This window comes from Lissotriton vulgaris, chromosome 4_1, assembly GCF_964263255.1.
Source record: "Lissotriton vulgaris chromosome 4_1, aLisVul1.2, whole genome shotgun sequence".
In the NCBI taxonomy this organism is placed as follows: Eukaryota; Metazoa; Chordata; class Amphibia; order Caudata; family Salamandridae; genus Lissotriton; species Lissotriton vulgaris.
In genome coordinates this window covers 567,474,330-567,495,761 of record NC_141691.1, presented here as the reverse complement: position 1 = coordinate 567,495,761, position 21,432 = coordinate 567,474,330, and the positions used below count along the sequence as shown (strand labels likewise).

General features: G+C 52.7%; 1 protein-coding gene across 3 annotated transcripts in view; it reads left to right on the top strand.

Moving 5' to 3' along the window:
* TRANK1 (tetratricopeptide repeat and ankyrin repeat containing 1) overlaps positions 1–21,432 on the top strand; it is a 1,005,982-nt gene that overhangs the window by 784,541 nt on the left and 200,009 nt on the right. For all 3 annotated transcript variants that reach the window (XM_086964756.1, XM_086964757.1, XM_086964755.1), the window contains one exon: positions 11,117–11,262. In XM_086964756.1, coding sequence (XP_086820882.1) covers positions 11,117–11,262 — 146 coding nt within the window. The remainder of the gene's footprint in view (positions 1–11,116; positions 11,263–21,432) is intronic.

Here is a 21,432-nt window from a genome sequence, read left to right as displayed (position 1 = left end):
TCCGCAGTGCCACCCAACGCCGAAAGGTCCCCTAATGTAAAGGCAGAAGAATACCATCTAGCTTTCGGAAGAACCCCCACTGGTGTTCCACAAGCAGGGCCATAAACAGGTAAAGGCGCAGTGGCAGAACTACCATCTTGGAAACAGCTATCTGTTTTCCCACCGATAAAGACAAAGTGGTCCAGAAGGCCACGGAACATCTCAGGGCAGTAAGGCTCTTGTATAACTACTCAGCAGTACGAAAAATGGGCACTCACAAATAGTGAATGGTGATGGGGTTTCCACCATGAAGTTGGAGCAGCTGGGGGGGGTCCAGCCCTCACCCCCTGGTTGCCATATGTAGAATATACGCAGAGATTAATTCCAGTTTGCCTCCAGGTCTGCTAAACGCCTGAAATTCGTAAAGGCGGCCACTTGTCCCTCCAAATCAGGGTTGTCCCCCCTCATATATATGAGTATGTCATCTGCATACAGGTAGAAATAGAGACCGTCACTGGAGATCTTTATCCCTCAGTAGTAACTTCCATATCTGATCATCCGTGCAAACAGCTCTAGAGCCAAAGCAAACAGAAGGGTCAGAGGACAGCCCTGCCTGGTTTCTCACTCCATGGAGCGGCCGCAATACTCTGCCCTGATGTCATCCACGGACATGTCAGTGGAGCCTTATATGCCCCTCCCGGCACGCTGATGTCAGTTTTCTCTTTTTCCGGGTTTCAACGCAGTTCCTTGGCCTGGTTTTTAGGCCTTTTTCGACACCTTCGGTGTCGCCGGAACAGTGTGCAATGCCTTCGGGTTTTAAGTCTTGTGAAGCTTGTGTGCGTCAGATGTCTGGCACTGACCCGCACCTCATCTGTATGTGGTGCCTCGGCGTGCACCAAGACTCTAAATAGTGCAACGCCTGTCAGAGGATGAAGCCCAGGTCCCTGAGAGAGCGCTGTATGAAACTGCTGGCCGCACGGCTGTCCAGTCCAGCACCTTCGCACGGCCGCTCTCCCCTTCCTGATCAGGCTCGCTCCAGATTTCATTCCCGTGAACGTCGTTCGAAGGCAGGTAAGCACAAGCGGCAAGCACGGAGGTCTTCCTCCCATTCACGTACTTCTGGCGCCCGCTCCTCTCGCTCTATGCCAGGTAAGGGCGCCCGGCAGTCTTTTCCTCTATACCCTCCCTTTCCCGGGGTTGGCGCGAAGCATGCCCAAATGGAGGCTTATTCTATTGCACTCCAGTCGTACTTTGGATCCCCACCTTTCCCTGGAGCGCCTTCGGGTCTCAAACAGGTGGAGGGCACTAATGTCGGGTCCTCGCTGGCGGATTATTCCTCGGCGTCGACTGTGTGCATCGCCTCCAGTTCCGAAGACGGCACGACGCTGACGGGACAAGGCCCAGTGGGTCCTCCCAGTCGCCCGTCCAGCCCACCCCGTCAGTCTTCGCATAGCCCTGAGCAGCTTCCTGCATTGACGTCTGAGGCGGCGCCGGCCCCGTTGCCAGACTTCACGCTTGGCCAGCCCAAACGTGCTACTTTTGCTGTGGGATCGACATCGGACGGCGTCCAGGTCGAGCCCACTTTGGAGGTCGTTGACGTCCAGGTGGCTCCAACCCGGCGTCCATCGACACCGGTGCCGACGTCCAAGCTTCCTCAAGAGGTTGCTGCCTCCCCCGTCTGCGACCTCCACACGTTGTTGCGCGACGCTGGTGCCGGCAACAATGCCTCTTTCTTGTCAAGAGATTGACGCTTCTCTGGATTTCCCGGGTCGGGGGCCAATGGTGCAAGTGATTTGTGTTGCCTGGCCTCCTGGTCAGTCTCCGGCTCCTCCAATTTTATTGTCGAGCGTACAACTTAGTCTCCAACCGTCTCCTACCGACGGTTTATTATCGCCTAACTGGATGGCAACTGAAGCTAATGCTGCTTATGCACGTGCCATTCACAGGGCGGCTGCTATTCTTGGTTTTCAACCTTTTGTGGTCCCACTGCTTTCTGATCCTTTACTGGATCTGCTCGATATGGAGCCTATTGAGGTGGTGCCTTTGCTGCCATTTGGCGGCTCTTTATTTGACATTTTGTGTGGCACATAGGCACGGCCCTCTTCTGGTGACCCTGTTGATAGGGCTTTTGATCGTAGGCACCGTCCTGCTCTGGGTGATCCACACTGCCTGTCCACTCACCCTACAGCTCAGGGACTCGCCGTTCAGGCGGCCTGTACCTTACAGTCTTCATCCGTCTTGCCATTATTACCTCACAGTAGGGAGTCTAGATGGCTGGACGCGTGTGCTCGCCAGCATTCTGCTTCTACCAGTGCTGGTATCCGTGCATTAAATATTGTGTGTGTGTTCGCGCGTGCATCCTCGACCTTTTAGGACTTGGTTGAGAACCTTCTCCCTTCTGTTCCAGAGGAGCCGTGGTCTCAGTTGCTTTGGCTTCTGCTCGATGGCAGGGGAATTTGCACAGTTTTTGCTCCGTTCTTCCCTTTGATGCCACTGACTCTGTGGGACTAGCTCTTGCTCGATCTGTGGCTTTCCGCCGCCATGCATGGCTGCGCGACAGTCATTTCCAGGATAATATTCGGGATGTCCTCGAGGATCTACCGTTTAATGGTGTGGACCTTTTTGATCGCCACACGGATTCGGCAGTCTCCCGGCTCTTGCCCGGGTTGCAATAAATTTTGCACAATTCTCTGCTTTATTTTACTGAACCGATATAACACACAGGTATAGTAGGTTGCCCGGTTGGTGTCCGCGGCTATTAAGCCATCTCTGATTTGTTCAGCCGTCTGACGGGTTTAATCTTCTTTTCAGTCCTCTGACTGTGTGTTTTGCCCAAGAGGATCCCCTTATCAGGGGTTAACACTTACCCTAAGTGGGGTATTTATAGGCTATTCAGTGACTGCCTTAGCCTTGGTATGCTCCTATGGAGTTTCTCGCCACAATCTTTCTATGGGTTTCCTTTTTTGTGCCGTTCTGCGATCCTGACGTTTGCATCGCTCCATTGCACCTCTGGTGCAGTTGGCACTGGTAATCTTTCCCTGCCACGGAATGGGTTCCTTACCGTATGGCTTCTGCCTCGCCTGTATTCACGGGGGTGTTTTTCAGTATCACTGTGATCCTCTTGCCCTTGATGGCTGCTCTTCTTTTTCCAGTTACTATCTTAGGGCCTTGTTCTGTTCAGTTCAGGCGCAGTTCTCACCACTGTCGCCTTATCCTCTTTTTGCGCCAAGATACACCCATTATGTGGTACGCTTCTTAGTGTTGGTGCAACCTGGGAATGCACCGTGGTATGATTGCTATCATATGGTGTTTGTGTTGATTCTTCCCCTTCTGTAGTGATCGTTTTCCCCTCCCCTTTAAGGGCTGGGGTAACCAACATTTTCGTACTTCAGCCCTTACTGGTCTTGTCTTTCAAGGTGACGATTTTGCTATCTACTGTATTGTGCCCTCGTTTTCGGGGCACTTTTTCAACAGGAATTTTTACACATTCCCTGCTGCTTTCCGCACAGGTGTTTTACACACTTCTGCTTGGATTCCTGCTGTACCACTCTCCAGGGGATTGTCCTCTTAGGATACTCACTTCTTGAGTCCTTGGACCCTTCGTTTGGTCCTGACTGTTTCCAACTGTCATGTCTAGCTCCATCTCTCTCTCTCTCTCTTGCGGGGGACCGTTGCTCCTCCCGGGTGAAGGGCTAATGTGGCTTACTAGTCTGGGCATTGTTCTGTCCTCGTCTGCTTCATCATGACTGTTGGTACTTTACGCGTCCTCTGTGTAACACTTCCTTTTTTGGCATATTTCTTTGCCTCTATATCTGTTCTGTTATTACACAGCAAAATAGTGCTGTCAACGTTCCTTCATTCTGTGTCCGAGGTCATTGACCCGGTCTGCTCGCCTACGTGCTCTTATGTGGATGTCCAGCTTGCTTGGTGCCCCTTTTTTCCGGTTGCCTTCTTGCTATTGCATCTCTCGCATCTGGGCTGCTCACGCAACCCTACAGCAGGGATCTTGTTCTACTTCGTGTGCTTCTACCGTCCACACGGTATGCTTCAGTTTCGTCCAGTCTTCTACTTGACTATCATTCTTACTGTAGTCCTTTTTTGGGTGCTTCTGCTGGTTGCCGTCAGCCCTTTCACATGCCTCATAACAGAGTGACTCTCCAGCGGCGTCTCTTCTGTTTCTACTACTACTGGCACTTTATGTTCATGGATCGGTATCCTGCCAATACTGTCGTATTTGGCTGGTACAAGATGCAACAGTGTTTTTTCCACTGTTGTGCATTCTGGACCGGTATGTGTAGATTCTGTCGTTCCAGTTGTCTTTCGCCTGGGTTTTATTTACGGTCAGCACATCAGATGCTTCTGATCCATCAATCCCTGGGTTCAGTTCCATTTCTTGTGAAGTCATTAACTTTTCCTTTCACAGACATATCTAGAATGTTTTCCTCCTCTCACCCGGTATACATACGGGGGTTTCATGCTGTTCTTTGACGGCTTGTTATACCTTTGCCTCCCAATGTTTTTCGCTCTTTCTGGGCTTCATGGTCTGGTGTGGCTGCACTGGTTGCGGTGCCCACCGTGGGTCGTCCCCCTGTTGACAGCTATGTTGCCTCAGCAACTTATTGGGGTTCAGTCGCAGACCCGCCTCTATGGGTATGGCTTTGGTATCTATTCTAAGTTAAGGAATCTACGGCTAGACATCTCTATCAGATGAACGAGCTACTTACCTTCGGCAACGATGTATCTGGTAGAGGCATAGTCTAGCTGCAGATTCCTTAACACCCGCCCGTCCTTCCTGTTCTGCGAGGACCGTTTCAGGTTGGGCTTTCTATACTCTGGATGGCTTGCCCTTTGGCAGGGTAACATTTTCTTTTCATTCCGAAACAGAATGCTTCATCTATTTTCATTGCTACTCCGCACATTCTCGGGACTAGGCGGTTTGCTCATATGTCTTGTGTTCTTTCCAGCCCTCGAACTGGATTGTGCGGTGTGAAATCTTTCATGTTTTTTCACTCCACCCGCTCTCCCCTTCTCCAGCGCTGTGGGGTCTTTTACCACCCCTGTGACCCATTCGTTCAAGTCTATTGGCTCTTATCCTTAATCCTGTGTACTGGACTTGTTGTCCTTCACGGTTATACATTATGGATGGGGACTTTGTCGTCTGCCAGACTGTTTTTTCACATCCTCATCTCCCTTCACAGGTGGTTTGGCCTTCTCTTTGTGGGGTTGTTTGTCTGTGCGGTGCTCTGCTATTCCTTTTTCAACATTTTTGCACTCTGTTCCCATATTCTCTCATTTTTTGGTGATGGCTCCGCGTTATGACGCAGAAAAGTTTCTCTGAAGAAAACTGACGTTAGCGCGCCGGGAGGGGCATATATGGCTTAGCTAACGTCATGTCCGTGGACGACATCAGGGCGGATTTGTTCTGCGCCGCCCCCTGGTAGTAGCTGCTGCGGAAAATTTTCCGGATCCAGTCTGACGCCTGGGGATATTCTAAGTTAAGGAATCTGCGGCTAGACTATGTCTCTACCAGATTCATCACTACAGAAGGTAAGTAACTTGTTCCTCTGTGCATGGCCCTTAGTAATATAGCCTTATAATCATATTCTCAGAGGCGCTCTACAATGGTGTGCAAATTCTCCTGCAGAAGGAGAACATATTTCCTGCCCTTGTATCTGCTCTAGATGATGGGGAAGCCCATCAAGAACCACCACTTGTAGCTTATCAGAATGCAACTGAGCGTGTACCCTAATCTTTTAGAAATGCAGCAACCCCGCACTGCCACCCTTATAGCCTCCACTCATTTCCCACCGAGGAGTCCAATCCTGTGTTGTCAAGCCGATAATGGACAATTTGCTCACCCAGAGAAACTTGGAAGAGCTGATAATCGAGGAGAGCCTGGTCCAAACGCCAAGTGGGGACACTCAGTCTATGTGGGAACCATCGAAAGAAGCACAGTAAGGGAAAGTGGTAGGAGAGTGAGCTCGCAAAATACTCTGAATCCAACACTCTCCCATGCATCGCTTTAAAGCAAAGCACCCCATCCAGTCACACTTGTAGGTCATGTAGGTCAGAAAAGAAGGAATGCTCTTGAGTTCTGTACCCTCCAGCAGTCCGTGAGGCCCCACTGTTCAGCCCAAGTGTGGAAAACCTCCGCCAGATTATAAGCCGGGGCGGCGCACCCCAGTGGATGGTACCTATCCAGGGTGATATCTGCCATGCAATTGAAATCCCCATCCTCTGTCTTTAGGTAAGGTGACATCAGCGGGAGGAGAGGGTTAATGCTGGACAGGAAGGATGACTGGTCTGCATTTATAGTGTATGCATACAACAATGCAACATATCTACTGTCCGACCCACCCATCAACGACACAAATGGCCATTAGGGTGAACAACTGCCCTATGCAATTGAAAGGGCACTCCAGGCCTATTCCACAGATGGTCTCCTCGCAAATGCAGACTAAGAAGTGTTATACCGTTTTCCTCTCCATCACTTACGAGGGGTTCGACCCTCAGGTTCAGTCAGATGGGTCTCCTGCAAAAACACAATCTGCACCTCAAATCAATCAATCAATCAATCAATGGAATTTGTATAGCGCACTACTCACCCGTTAGGGTCTCAAGGCGCTGGGGGGGGGGGGGGGTCGCTACTGCTCGAACAGCCAGGTCTTGAGTTGTTTCCTGCAGGAGAGATGGTCCAGGGTCAGCCGTAGGTGAGTGGGGAGGGAGTTCCATGTCTTAGCTGCTAGGTAGGAGAAGGATCTTCCTCTGACGGTGGATTTGCGGATTCGTGGGACGGAGGCGAGGGCGAGGCTGGTCGAACGGAGCTGGCGGGTGGGTGTGTAGAATGTGAGTCGGCTGTTGAGGTACTTCGGGCCCGTGTCGTGGAGAGCCTTGTGTGAAATGCGCCAACACTTAATATAATTTGTTGGCCCTGTACATTCCAAGTAACCAATTTAATCTGGTCTGCCTTGCAGCCAGCACAATTCACAGACCCACCGGCAATACCCACACCACGCCCATCATATTACCAGAGCTTCGTTCATCAACCACACATCATACAAAAGAAAAACAAAAGATGAAACTAATTAACAAACCCAAACAACAAATCCCAAACAAACTCTCACACACTGTGATATACGTACAACCTGTCCAAACAAGAGATGGCAAAAAAGCCTATGAACTAGTTCACTAATACCAGCCTAGGAGCCAACTGGTTTCGTAACGAGAGTAGTCAATAGAGGGAGGAAGATCAGCCTGCTCAGACAAGGAGAGAAGAGAGCAAAACAGTGTAACTGGACACTCACCACAAACCCCTCCCGCCCAGTTCCCCCAGACCTTAATGGTTACAAATCAAGATAAATCAACATAATAATAAATACAACCACCACAGCACAGATTCACATATGAGGTGGTAGCTTCACAACCAGCTACCTTCGCCCAGCCAAGTGTCGAATAAGGTCATCGGCCGTGCCCGGGGTAACTCCTCAAGCGTGTTCTCCTATCCGGGCACTACTGATTCCGCAGAACTGGTGATAGATCTCAAACGGGTAGAGAACATGCCTCCGTGGGGAGCCCCCACCAACCTCCATGGACGCAGCAGTCTCCACTGCTATTGTCTGTTCTAGGGCTACCTGTAACTTTATAGGTCGGTGTGCCCCTCTGTGGCGGGTCCGCTGTGGGCGAGACCATCTTCGTTGTTCCGCCACCTCCAGCCTTGCAGTGTCCTTGTCATACAGTAGTAGTAATACAGGAATAGCAATAGATAAAAGGCAGCAACTCTCTCAGACAATTTCCTGAAGTCCTCTTGGATGAGTCCCTGGTCCACCGCAATAGATCTTACCTTTCCCTTGAGGCGCTCCCTAAAGTCATCAATCGGGGCCAGCGGCTTGTCAGACTTACTTTCAATGTCAATCAATCAATCAGTTATTTGTAGAGCGCACTACCTACCCGGGAGGGTCTCAAGGCGCTGAGGAGAGGGGGTGCCGCTACTGCTCAAAAAGCCAGGTCTTGAGGAGCCTTCTGAAGGTCAGCAGATCTTGGGTCTGCCGAAGGTGGGTAGGGCGGGAGTTCCAGGTCTGGGCGGCGAGGAAGGAGAAGGATCAGCCGCCGGAGGTCGTTCTTTGGATGCGGGGGTCCGCAGCCAGTGCGAGGCTGGCGGAGCGGAGCTGGCAGGTGGGGGTATAGAAGCTGAGTCTGCTGTTAAGGTAGGCTGGTCCAGTGTTGTGGAGTGCTTTGTGTGCGTGGGTGAGGAGCTTGAAGGTGATACTCTTGTCGATGGGGAGCCAGTGAAGGTCTCTTAGGTGCGGGTGATGTGGCTGCGGCGAGGGACGTTGTGGATCAGTTGGCGGAGACGTTTTGGATCAATCGGCGCAGGTGTTTGGCCGGGATTCCTGCATAGAGTGCGTTGCCGTAGTCCAACCTGCTGCTGACAAGGGCCTGTGTCACCGTTCTTCTTCTTTCATTAGGGATCCACTTGTAGATCCTGCGGAGCATGCAGAGGGTGTTGGAGGAGGAGACTGCGTTGACCTGTTTTGACATAGAGAGGGAAGAGTCGAGGCTGATTCCTAGGTTGCGTGCGTGGTCTGTTGGTGCTGTTCCCAGCGCAGTCTGCCACCAGGAGTCGTCCCAGGCTGAGGGGGTCCGTCCGAGGATGAGGACCTCTGTCTTGCCCGAGTTCAGCTTTAGTCGGCTGCTCCTCATCCATTCGGCGACGGCCTTCATTCCCTCGTGGAGGTTGGTTTTGGCAGTGTGCGGGTCCTTGGTGAGCGAGAGGATGAGATGGGTGGCGAAGGAGATGATGTTGAGGTCGTGCTGGCGGGCCACATGTGCGAGGGGGGCCATGTACACGTTGAACAGTGTGGGGCTGAGGGATGAGCCCTGGGGTACGCCGCAGGTGATGCCGGTGGCTTCGGATCAGAAGGTTGGGAGGCGGACGCTCTGGGTTCTGCCGGAGAGGAAGGACGTGGTCCAGTCGAGGGCCTTCTCTTGGATTCCGGCTTCTTGGAGGCGTGCTTTTAGTGTGCGGTGGCATACCATGTCGAAGGCGGCTGACAGGTCCAGGAGGATGAGGGCTGATGTTTCGCCATTGTCTAGTTGGCTTCTGATGTCATCTGTGGTGCGATGAGGGCTGTCTCGGTGCTGTGGTTTCTTCTGAATCCGGACTGGGACGGGTCTAGGACGTTGTTGTCCTCGAGGTGGCTGGTCAGTTGCATGTTGACGATTTTCTCTATGACCTTCGCCGGGAACGGGAGCAGGGAGATGGGCCGGAAGTTCTTGAGGTCCTTGGGGTCCGCCTTGAGCTTCTTGAGAAGGACGTTGATCTAGGAGTGCCTCCAGATTTCCGGTAAAGTAGCTGTCTCAAAGGAGATGTTGATGACCTTCCGTAGTTGGGGTGCGATGGCTGCGTCTGCTTTGTTGAATACGTGGTGTGGGCAGGGGTCTGATGGTGCTCCTGAGTGGATGGAGTTCATGATCTTGCGTGTCTCTTCGTCGTTGATGTTGGTCTAGGTGGTCAGGCCGTTGGTGCGGGTGGGGTTGGTCGGGCGGTGGGAGCTGGCGATGTCAGGGTGTTTGAGGTGTTGAAGCTGTCGTGGATGTCTATGATCTTGCGGTGGAAGAAGGTGGCCAGCGAGTCGCACAGTTCTTGTGAGGGCGGGATGTCGTTGGCGTTGGCGCTGGGGTTGAATAGTTCCTTCACAATGCTGAAGAGCTCTTTGCTGTTGTGTGCGTTGCTATCCAGGCGGGTTTTGAAGGAGGATCTCTTGGCCAGTCTGATGAGGTGGTGGTGTCTGCGGGTGGCGTCCTTGTGGGCTGCATAGCTGTCCGGTGTTGGTTCCTGCAGCCATTTCTTCTCTAGTTTCCGGCATGCTCGTTTTGACGACTGGAGCTCTTCGGTGAACCAGGTGGCTTTCTTGCTTGTGCGGCTGTTGGAGGGTTTCTTGAGCGGGGCGAGGGTGTTGGCGCAGTCGTTGATCCATTGTCTGAAGTTGTGGGCGGCGGCGTCTGGGTTGGTAGGTTTTTCTGGGCGAGGGTGGTGGTTAGCTGGTCTTCGGTGACTCTGTTCCAGCAGTGGCGGGGCAGCTGTTGGATACGGTGGTGCGTGGTGGGTTTCTTGAAGGTAAAATGGAGGCAGCGGTCGTCGGTCCAGTGGGGTTCGGTGGTGTGGTCGAAGGCGACGTGAGTGCTTGTGAGGAAGATGAGGTCAAGCGTGTGGCCGGCGGCGTGGGTGGGTGCTGTGACGAGTTGTTCGAGGCAGAGGTTGGCGAGATTGTCGATCAGGGTGGCAGAGTTGGCGTCGTTGTTCTCGAGGTGGAAGTTCAGGTCCCCGAGGAGGATGCAGTCTGTGGAGGAGAGTGCGTGGGTGCTGGCGAGGTCGGTGATGGAGTCGCTGAACTGTGCCTGGGGGGTCTGTCGACGAATGTTCCTCTGAGGGTGGTGTTGGGGGTCGGTGTGGATCCGGAAGTGGCGGTGCTGAGGGTGTCATCTGAGTGGGTGGAGACTTTGAGGGTGGACTTGTGGACGATCCAATTGAGCTTCATCCTCCCCCACTGCAGCTGGCTGCCCGACTCGCTATCCTCTGGCCCCACTGGGTTCATGACAGCCCAGTGGCACACCAGGGGGCCCAAACTTACGTGTGTGGCAGCTGGAAGGGGGGTTGGCGACTAGTGAGGCACTTGCGCCGGCCGCATCCTTACAGCATGGTCGCACATTACTGAGCACACTGTCGTTAGCATTACCATCAAGCATTTCGTTTGTCCTAGTCTTCTACCTATTAAACACATTTCTTCAAATATTAAATGCTGTAATGTTTACATGCAGTCATACCTGCCTTGCCTGAAAACATACAAAAGAAGCCCTGCCACACACGACAAAACAGTGACTAATTATGTCCCTAGGACCTATACATAGTCATTTGTTCCTTCAGAATTAAATTGGACTCTGGGACGTTCCACAAAACTCTGTGAATGAATAGAAATTCTAGTACTAACCTTGATCTTGCAGGTGTTTATCCTTACATCAATGGGTAGAAATACGTTAATACATTGTTAAGACATGATAGTCACAAGATAGCTTTTACTCTCTCCAAGTCTCGTTTAGATTTTCTAACGATAGCAGTTTGATTATGCTCTTTGTGCAGGTGAAAGATGCTGCATACTTCTATAAAAGGATCCAGGACCTTAAATCCGCTGCCAGATGTTTTGATCAAATACAAGAATTTGAGCTAGCGCTGAATATGTATTGCCAGGAGAAAATGTATGAAGAAGCTGCTCATGCCCTTGAAAGGTAGATTGTTTTATCTATTTAAGTAGATTTCTCAGGATGCTAACTTTTTGATTTCATCACCACATAAGTTAAATATGTCCCCATGGGTGTATGATATTTCTTAAACATTTGTGCTAGAAGATTTTTTTTATTGTACTATGTTTCATGTTTCTGTTGTGGAAATGTTATTTCAGATTTTACCAACGTAGTTAATCCATTGCCTTTCCTTACATGTACACCCAAGATTGGTTCAACATTTATGGCATTAAAACAAATCCTGTTCTAAGACATCCATCATGCACCCAAGCATTTTGTCGAGGCTGACTCATTCATCTGAAAGAAACACGTTAGTATTAGATTCCTTACCTTAGAATATCCTAAGGCGTCAGTCTGGATTCGGAAATTTTTGCGTAGCAGCCCCCCTCCGCGTTGGTTGGCATTGTCTGCGGCTCCGCGTCCGTCGTCGTTGGCGCCGGGATGACGTTGCCGGAGTACTTAGACGCCACCCTCACGCGCTGAGGTCAGTTCTTCTTTTTTTCCGCACCAGCAAGCGCAGATCTGGAAAAAGTGGTACCCTTAAGTCATTTTTTGACTAAACTTTTTTGATCTATTTTTCGAGGCGAGCGACTCCATCAGTGCCGGTAGGGATGCCCGGGTTCAAACCCTGTGCCGACTGCAACCGACTGATGTCGGTTACCGACCCCCTTCACCTGTGCCTGTATTGCTTAGGGGCCGACCACGATGACAAGTCGTGCTCCGACTCCTGGGCCTTGACGTCGAAAGCTAGGCGGGAGCGGCCCCGTAAGCACCTCGAGATCCGGCAGTCGGCCCCGCGCCGCTCGAGGTCCCGGTCCGAAAGGAGGTCGAGGGACCGGTCGCAGGGCTGGAGTCATCACAGCTCGGCGAGTCAACACCACTCGTCGGGCTCCAAGTCCTCAGGTAAGAGGCACTAGAAGTCGAAGAGGCGACATCGCTCTTCTGACTCCCCCCGACGCTCGCGTGACGTGGCCGGGGGTTTGAGCGACACCGCTCACGCGGCTCCGCCGGAGCCACAGACGTCGTGACCTGCTCCATACCCGCCGGTCCCTGGGCAGAACGCGACGCCAGAGGAGATCGATGCCTTCCTCATGGCCATGAGGTCGCTTGCTCATCCGTCTGGTTCTGCGGTCCCGACTGGGAGTCCAAGCGGGCCGGGTGCTTTGGTCTCGGCGCCGCAGGGCCACACTGGATCCGGTTCCGGATCCGGGTCGCCGATGGTCGACCTTACGACCCCGCCAGCGTCGACCCCTAGGGTGTCGCCCCCGGCGCCTTACCCCCGCACGGCACCATCCCTTGTCCCTCCCTCGGTCCGGATCCGGCATCAGACCGGCGTCACTCGACGCCACATTCGACGCCGGCTGAAGAGCATTCCAGGAGATGGAGGACGAGGGAGACTGGGAGGGGTCTGAGGACTATCTGGCACGGGAGTGTCAGTCATTTCAGGACTGGACAGAGGAGCTTGGGGAAGCCAGTGGCCTGGATACCTCCCCAGACACTGGTTTTGTCTCCCCTCCTACTGTGGCTACGGAGGAGGGGGCTGCTTATAGTGTGATGCTGATGAGGGCAGCCAAGGCCTTGGCTCTTGAGCTCCCAGTCGCAACAGTGAGCTCTAACATCCTCACGGCAGTCCTTAAACCGCAGGTAAGCTCTCCAGAGCTTCTGCTGCGATTTAATGAGACTCTCACGGACATCCTGTTGGGCACCTGGTCCAGGCCCACTACAGGTCCCCCTGTAGATAGGAACGTCGCCAGGCGCCACCACCCTGCTCCGGGCGACCCTAGTTTCCTGTCCACCCACCCCACCCACGAGAGCCTGCTTATCCAGGCCTCCACTTCCCAGTCCGCATTCCCGACTGCACCTCCAGATCGGGAATCCAAAAGGTATGAACAATTTGGCAAGAAGATGTTCTCCTCTCTCAGTTTGGGGTTGCGGTCAGTCAACACCGCGTGCCTTTTGGGCAGTAACACCATTCCCTGTGGGATACTGTTGCGGCCGTGCTGCTGGAGTGCCCGGAGGGGGCCCGGGCGAACCTCTCTCAAGCCCTCGTGGAGGGACGAGACGCAGCGCGGTACTCCATACTATGTGGGCTGGATACCACAGACTCGCTAGGAAGGGCGATTTCCATGTCTGTGGCGGTTCGCCAACTTTTCGGCCGATGTCCAGAACACCCTCATGGACATGCCGTTCGATGGCAGCCAAGTCTTCGGTGGCAAGGCAGATAGTGCGCTTGAACACTTCAAGGACTCCCGGGCTACGGCCAAGTCCTGGGGCCTATCGGTCCCGCGTCAGCAGACTTCTGCCTTTCGCTCCTTTTGTGGCCAAGGAAGGGGCGCCCCCACACGTCCTGCCAGCCACGGGCCGCAGACTAACATCCAGCGCGGCGGACGTGGTAATCGCCGTGGTGGTAACGGGACAACGGCGAGGCCAGTCCACATCCACCTCCGCAGCATCCGCCTCAAAACCCTCCTAGTCCGGCTTTCAGGCCCATTTGATGCCAGTGGGGGGCAGGGTTTACCATCAGCTCCTCCACTGGCGCTCCATCACATCGGACAGGTGGGTGCTGCAAATCGTACCAAGGGGCTACTCCCTCCCCTTCGAGGCGACCCCTCCAGCCAAGCCACCGCAGTACCACCGCGTGTCGGGGGATCACTTGAAACTTCTGCAAGAGGAAGTTACGGCCCTCTTGGCCAAGGGGGCAGTCAAGCGCATTCCTGGGCCAGAAGTAGGGTGTGGTTGTTCCTCCCACTACTTTCTGGTTCCCAAGAAGGGCAAAGGGGGCCTACGACCTATCTTGGACCTGAGGAATGTCAACGGCTGACTCTGGCTCAGGTCTTAGCTGCCCTGGACCCGGGAGACTGGATGGTAGCGTTGGACTTGCAGGACGCATATTTTCACATCCCCGTCCTGCCGGCCCACAGGCGTTACCTGCGGTTCACGGTAGGCCATGAACACTTTCAGTTTACTGTGCTCCACTTCGGCCTTACCAGCGCCCCTCGGCTGTTCACAAAAGTGATGGCGGTGGTCTCAGCTCATCTGCGCAGATTAGGGGTGTCGGTCTTCCCCAATCTCGACGACTGGCTGTTGAAGGCGAGCTCGCCCCAGTCAGTCATCAGCCACCTCCATACTACGGACGATCTCCTGCACTTGCTGGGGTTCTCCATCAATGTGTGGAAGTCACACCTGTGCCCCTCTCAGAAGCTCCTTTTCATCGGAGCGGTTCTGGACTCGGCGCAGTTTCGGGTTTATCCTCCCGAACAGCGGGTTCGGGATATTCAGGCTCTGATTCCGATCTTTAAGCCTTTATCCCGAGTCTCGGTCAGGTTGACCCGGCGGCTTCTGGGGCAGATGGCCTCCTGCATCCTTCTGGTGCATCATGCCCGGTGGCGGATGCGGGCTCTGCAGTGGGACCTGAAGTTTCAATGGGCTCAGCATTAGGGCATTTTGTCCGACCATGTCTTGATCTCAGAGGGCACTGCAAGACAGTTGCAGTGGTGGCTCACGGACCGCGATTGGGTCAGTGGCAGATCCCTCTCCCTACCCCAACCGGAGCACGTAGTTGTGACGGACGCGTCCCTCCTGGGCTGGGGGTGGCCACATGGGAGAGGCGGAGATCAGAGGCCTCTGGTCTCCGGCGGAGTCCTGGCTCCACATAAACCTTCTGGAGCTGCGGGTGATCCGGCTTGCACTGAAAGCATTCCTTCCCTCTGTCCGGGGGAGTGTAGTGCAGGTGTTCACGGACAACACCACCGCCATGTGGTACTCCAACAAACAGGGCAGGTGGGGTCGTGTGTGAGAAGTTGGCCTGATAATATGATGCTCACTAATTCTAGTGATCACCTTGTATCAGTCCAAACAACCCTTATGGTGATTGGTTGTAAGTCAACCTTATAGACCAGCTATCCTAATGGTAGCATGGACAAAGCAGTCTTAGGCTAAACTCTTTTGGCATGTGAAGCCAGCTCTTTTACCACATATAAACCCCTGAATACCAAATGAAAGGACACCACACTTGTAGTTATGAAAATAAACAAGATATTTATTAACTAACAAACACCTCTGAACTCTTTTTGAGATCAGAGGGCTAAGCACATGACAAGACTCTTAAGAAAAATACGTTTAAGTTGCACAATTACAATGTTGCCCTAGGGGCACAACAAACCAGAGGCTGTAGGATCGCTGGGACTACACTATCCTGACTCTAGGTAAGTAATAGGAGGCCCACGGAACGCGTGTGCAGAGTGTGAACTCACACGCGAGATGCGTAACAGTGTCTATGGACAGTACAGTTCAAGAAAAAGGTGAGTACGGACAATCCTGACTAGGTAGAGCTAAAACGACTGTGGAACTGGACACTAGGAGAGTCAAGCTACCCTTGAGCACCGAAATGCTCGAGTTACCTCACCCACAGGCTGCCAGTGCATAGGTGCGAAGTCGTGTCGGGTTCCGGCGTTGAAGTCTATGGAGCCTGAAAGAAAAAATGCTGCAGGCGACCAGGAGGAAGATGTCCGGTGAGATCCAAGGGTGGATCGGTGAAGAGAAGAACCTGAAAGCAGAGGGGACAATGTTCAAAGTGGAGTGGAACCAGGAGTGGAACCAGATGTCGTCGTCACGATCAGGTGTGGGTGGACGCTTGTCTCTGCAGCCACGTGGACCAGGTGGTGTCTTCGACGACCAGGATGGAGGCACAAGCTGTCCCATGCAGGCTCTCGCTGTCGGCGGTGTCGGCTTCGGCTTCGGAGTTAACAGGCCTTGGCAAAGGCAACCCACGCGGTGAATGGAAACGACGTCTGGAGTGGACCAGGAGGGTCCGGGGTGCTCCTCCTTTGGAAGGGAGCAAGGGCCAGTCTGGAGCAACCAGACCAGCAGTGAAGATTTCGAAGTTCGTCGTTTAGGAGGTCACTAGCCAGCAGGCAAGTGACCAGACAACGCGTCGGGCAGCAAACGGGCAGAAGGGCCCCACGCAGATCTCGTGGATGCAGGAGGGCTGGTCTTCGGTGCAGGAGCTGCCCGGGGTCAGGGCTTCTCAGTCCCCAAAGCACTTGGACGAGGTTACCTCAGAAGTCGTGCTGGAGCGAAGTGCTGCTTCTTTCAAGATGACCGGTCCCCAAGTGTCTCGTCGCACCCACGGATCTCAGCTGTGCTGCAGATGTAGGTAGAGGTCGGAGAGGTCTGGGAATCCGGGTCTCGTCGGGTTCTGAAGTCTGGATCCTCGAGGGAAGACAACAAAGGGAAGCCGCTGGACACTGATGGTGCCTGCTTGTGCAGGGTGGACACTCCTTGCCCACAAGGGAGATTTCTTCAGTCTTCTGTGGAGCAGAACGTCGAAGTCCAGAGTTTCTTCTTGTAAAGTTGTTCAGGATAATCTAATTTGGAATGGGACCAGCTCCTACCTTTATCCTGCTAAAGGGGGCTGTACTACGACTAGGTCCCTCCTATGGGTGGGACCAGGAAGGGGGGTGGTTACACTCCCTATCCTTTGTCCGGTCTTGCGCCAGAGCTGGGGCTGGAGAGCCCCAGGAACTGGTTTAGACCGGTGTATGCACAGGGACACCCTGTGTGCCCCAGGCATGTCTCATTCCTTTCAGCCCTGTCCTACCCAATATACAAAATCCTGTCTGGGGTGGTGCTAGCACCTCCCAAGGCAGGAAATCCTTTGTCCAAGCCTCCCTCGCTGGAAGGACTCCTAGCAGCAGGAGGTCAGACTTGTGTCTGTGGTGGCAGCATCCATTTTGTGATGCTGAGGCTCGGGTTAACTTTAACCAGGGTTCACAGTTAGGTACATGTCGTGTCCCTCTAGAAGGGTGGAATGCTACCCCCGTCGCCAGAATTGGCGAGGGGGTAGTATTCCAATTCGTATGACACCTTACTCGACATGTTTTGATAATGCTATGCCAAAGTTAGCAATAACCGCGAGGATTATAATGCACTTAAGAGTATATGGTATAGCGTTATCATGGAAACAGCTAAAGGACTTGGTTCCGAAAGCTGTAGACCGGCTCAGCTCATGCCAGAGCACTATCTCACATAATTCAAAGCACTCTGCCTCCAGGATTGTTAAGGCCTGCCATAGGAGTGACTTATAGGAGTATATGTGTCCATTTTAGGTTTAGATATAGGGATACTATATCTAAAGCAAAGGGTGATTACACCACCCTGCCCCAGCTGATTGATCAGCCAGTTGTGTCAGATTTGGATGGCCAGCCAGGGGTGGCATAATACATGCTGCAGCCCCTGGTAGGCCCTGGGTGCACCTATGCCCTGGGTACCTAAGGTACACTGTACAGGGGCTGATAAGGTGACTCAGTATCCAATTAGATATGTACCTAGAGTACATGGAATCCATTTTACAGAGAGAGCAGTGGGCCTGGGGTCCTGAATAGCAGGGCCCCAGGTCAACTAAGTCGAAAAACCAGCTAAACACCAGGAAAAAAGTTGGGGGCAACCATAGTCAGATATCCACCTTCCTACATCGTGGACTCTGTGTCAAGAAGCTCTGCGAGGATATAAAAAAAAAAAAAAAGAAGCTCTGCGTCTCTGGCAATGGCTGGAACATCAGGGCGTGACCCTTGTGGTTCAACACCTGGCAGGTTCCATGAACGCCAGGGCGGACAAACTCAGCCGTCTGTGCATGATGGATCACGAATTACGTCTAAATTCGGACTTAGCCCAAGGTCTCTTTCAGCAGTGGGGAGAGCCTTGCTTAGATCTATTCGCCACAGAAGAGAACGCGCAATGTCATCAGTTCTGCGCATTGGAATTTCCAAGGCCGCACTCGCTCGGAGACGCTTTTCGTCACGAGTGGAGTTGCGGTCCGTTGTATGCCTTTCCGCCCATACCACTTCTGCCCAGAGTGCTAAAGAAGATCAGGCGCGACCCGGCCCAAGTCATCCTTGTGGCTCCGGACTGGGCACGAAGATACTGGTATCCTGAGCTACTCAGCTTGTCAGTCGATCCCCCAATTTGTCTGCCTCTTCAGGAGGACCTTCTGTTGCAGCAGCAGGGGACGGTCCTCCACCTGAACCTGTCCAGCCTCCACCTCCATGCGTGGAGATTGATCGGCAACAGTTGAGGCCATTTGACTTGCCTCCTGAAGTCTGCGATGTGATTCTGGCAGCCAGGCGCCCTCCACAAAATCGGTATACACCTGCAGGTAGAACAAATTTGTGGCATGGTGCACAGCAAAGGCTGTGGATCCACTTTCTGCCCCTCTTTCTGAGGTTCTTCTCTTTCTTCTTTCTGTTGCCCAGCAGGGCTCTGCTCTAGGCACTATTAAGGGCTACCTTTCTGCCATTTCCGCCTTCTTAAGGCTACCTGATCAGCCCTCTCTTTTCAAGTCCCCAGTTGGAAATAGGTTCTTGAAGGACATCACTCACATATTTCCTCCTGTTCCTTTTGTGATGCCTCAGTGGGACTTGAACCTTGTTCTGACTTATCTGATGTGCGCTCCCTTCCAGCCGCTTCATAACTGTCCTCTTTGTCTTCTCATTCTTAAGACTGCATTTCTGGTTGCCATCACCTCTGCCAGGAGAGTGAGTGAGCTCCAGGCTCTTTCTTCACAACCTCCTTTCCTTTCTGTCCATCCGGACAAGGTTGTTTGGATTACGCGTCCCTCATTTCTGCCCAAGGTAGTCCCAGCCTTCCACATCGAGCAGTCCATCACCTTGCCTGCCTTCTTTCCACCTCCGCATCCCTCGAAAGAGGAAGAGAGGCTCCACCGACTGGACCCAAAACGTGCGCTCTCATACTATCTGGATCGCACACGCCAGTTCCGGGTGGATGACCAACTCTTTGTTGGTTACGTGGGCGCTAAGAAGGGACGGGCGGTGGACAAATGAACCATTTCTAGATGGGTCGTCTTGTGCTTCAAGGCTTGTTATTCCCTGGCTAAATGGATCCTCCTGTGAGACTGCGTGCCCATTCCACTCGGGTCACGGCGGCTACTACTGACTCAGGCAGCTTCGTGGGCCTCGCTGCACACGTTCGCGAGACACTACTGCCTGGACAGCCAAGTCCGGAGAGATGGCTTTTTCGGCCGTTCCGTTCTCCAGGACTTTCTGGTGTGATTATTGGTTCGCAGACCCACCCCCGGGGTTGGTATTGCTGGGGTATCTATTCTAAGGTAAGGAATCTAATACTAACCTGTTTCTTTCAGATGCACAAGTTACTTACCTTTGGTAACGATATATCTGTAAGAAACAGTAGGTTCGAGACATATGAGCTGCAGATACTACACTTTGCATTAGATTGCCACCTGGTGTTGGGCTCGGATGATTGCATGTTGTTGTCGTCTTGAAAGAAGTCTTTTGTAGTCACGAGATAGGTGACTCCTCCCTTGGACGATAGTGCGCATGGGCATCAGCTCCATCCTTAGATAATTTTTTTCCGCCACTGGGTTCAGATGAACTTTTTCTGCTCCGGCTCAAAATCTACTTTTCAAGTACTTCGAAGCGCAAAAACTTATTAAATCTTCACCTAATTACCTTCGATATCGACTAACATCGTTTCGACTCCATCAGCCCGATTCCGGTCGTTGACGCGGGCCGTTGGGCCTATCCACGCCGTGAGGCCTACAGCTCATGGAAAGGACGCCATTCAGAAAATGCCCCGTTTGTGGAGCAAAGTTTCCATGCAGTGACCATCACGAGGTCTGTAACCTGTGCTTATCACCAGAACACGACGAATCCAGCTGTACAGCCTTCGCGTCCTTTCGATCCAAGAAAACCATCCGAGATCGGAGGGCCCGTTGACACGACATGCAGATATCGGCTCCGGAAGCGGAGGTTATCTTCGATTAGGAGGTTCCGCTCGTTCCCCAAAAAGATTCCGATGATCTCCAAATCGTATCAGAGGCAGACGACTCTATACCATCGGGTCAGCGCGTGAGTACTACTGCCCCTGCACCACACACAGCACCCAAACCGAAAGCAAAGGTCAACACTCCGTCTCCTGGGCCCAGTCGCGACCGAAAAACCACTTCGAAAGCCCCGCCATCGAGCCCGGCTCCGAAGAAAATAAATAAGCCTTCCAGCAGCTCCTTTCCGAGCAATCCGCACGTGCCGATCCCACCAGCTCCATCGGCACCGAAACCAAAAGAAGTCTCGGCTCTAAAACCATTGACTTCTAAAGACAAAGGTATGAAGCCAGCGTCCGATGCATCGAAGCCTACGAGACCAGCTTCCACTCCGAATCCATCGTCTTCGGTACCGAAACAGACAAGGCCTGATTCCGATGCGCACAAGCCCTCGAAACAGCCTACGACACCGAAAACAACACCTTCGGTGCCGAAAACAACGCCAAAGGACACTGTAACAGCTCCTAAGGCTAAAGACAAGCAGCAACCTCGTCCGGAACCGAAAAAATCGGCGCCGATCAAGGTTTCACAAGAAGAAGAACTTTTCCAACCTGATCCTCTGCAAAAGAAGACCTACATTGACCCAAAAACAGGTGCTGTATCCACTATCCCACACAAGAAGAGGAAGGCAGATACAACACCCACACCTGTAGTACCTGCCAAGAAGAAGGACTCTGCCACATCTCCTATGCAACCTTCTTCTCCTATACTTCCTTCTCCTTCATCTTCTGCTCCTCTTAACAATTCACCACAGATTTCTCCTCCACATTCTCCTCTTCTGTCTTCACACTCACCTCAAAATGATGATGAGTATAGTTATCAGGAGAGGGATAGACTCAGATGAGCCTTTCCCATACCCTATAGATGATGCAGACTGGGAGTACCCAAACCCACAGGATGTACCAGATATTCCTGACCCACAGTCATACCCAACAAAACCATCTCCCCCAGAAGATAACATTAGTTTTGGACACCTGCTGAACAGAGCTGCCATTTACCATGGGGTCACTATGCATTCTGATGAGCAAAAATCCAAGGGTCGCACACTGCTCCACCCACCAGCGGGTATACCCCTGAGCATTCTGGTAAATGCAGTCGTTCAAGCGTGTGTGCTTATCAGAAAGTCCCAAATAAATATGCATACTTGCAGGCCATCTCTGGACACCGGTGTTTCAGGATTGTTATCCTTCATCAGCAGAGTTTAGGCTTATCTTCGGGGTTTGCTGCGTAGGCTGCCAAGTGTTATCGGGTTCTTGTACCTCTCACGGCGCGCAGGTGCGTAACCGGAGCTCGTCAGCTCA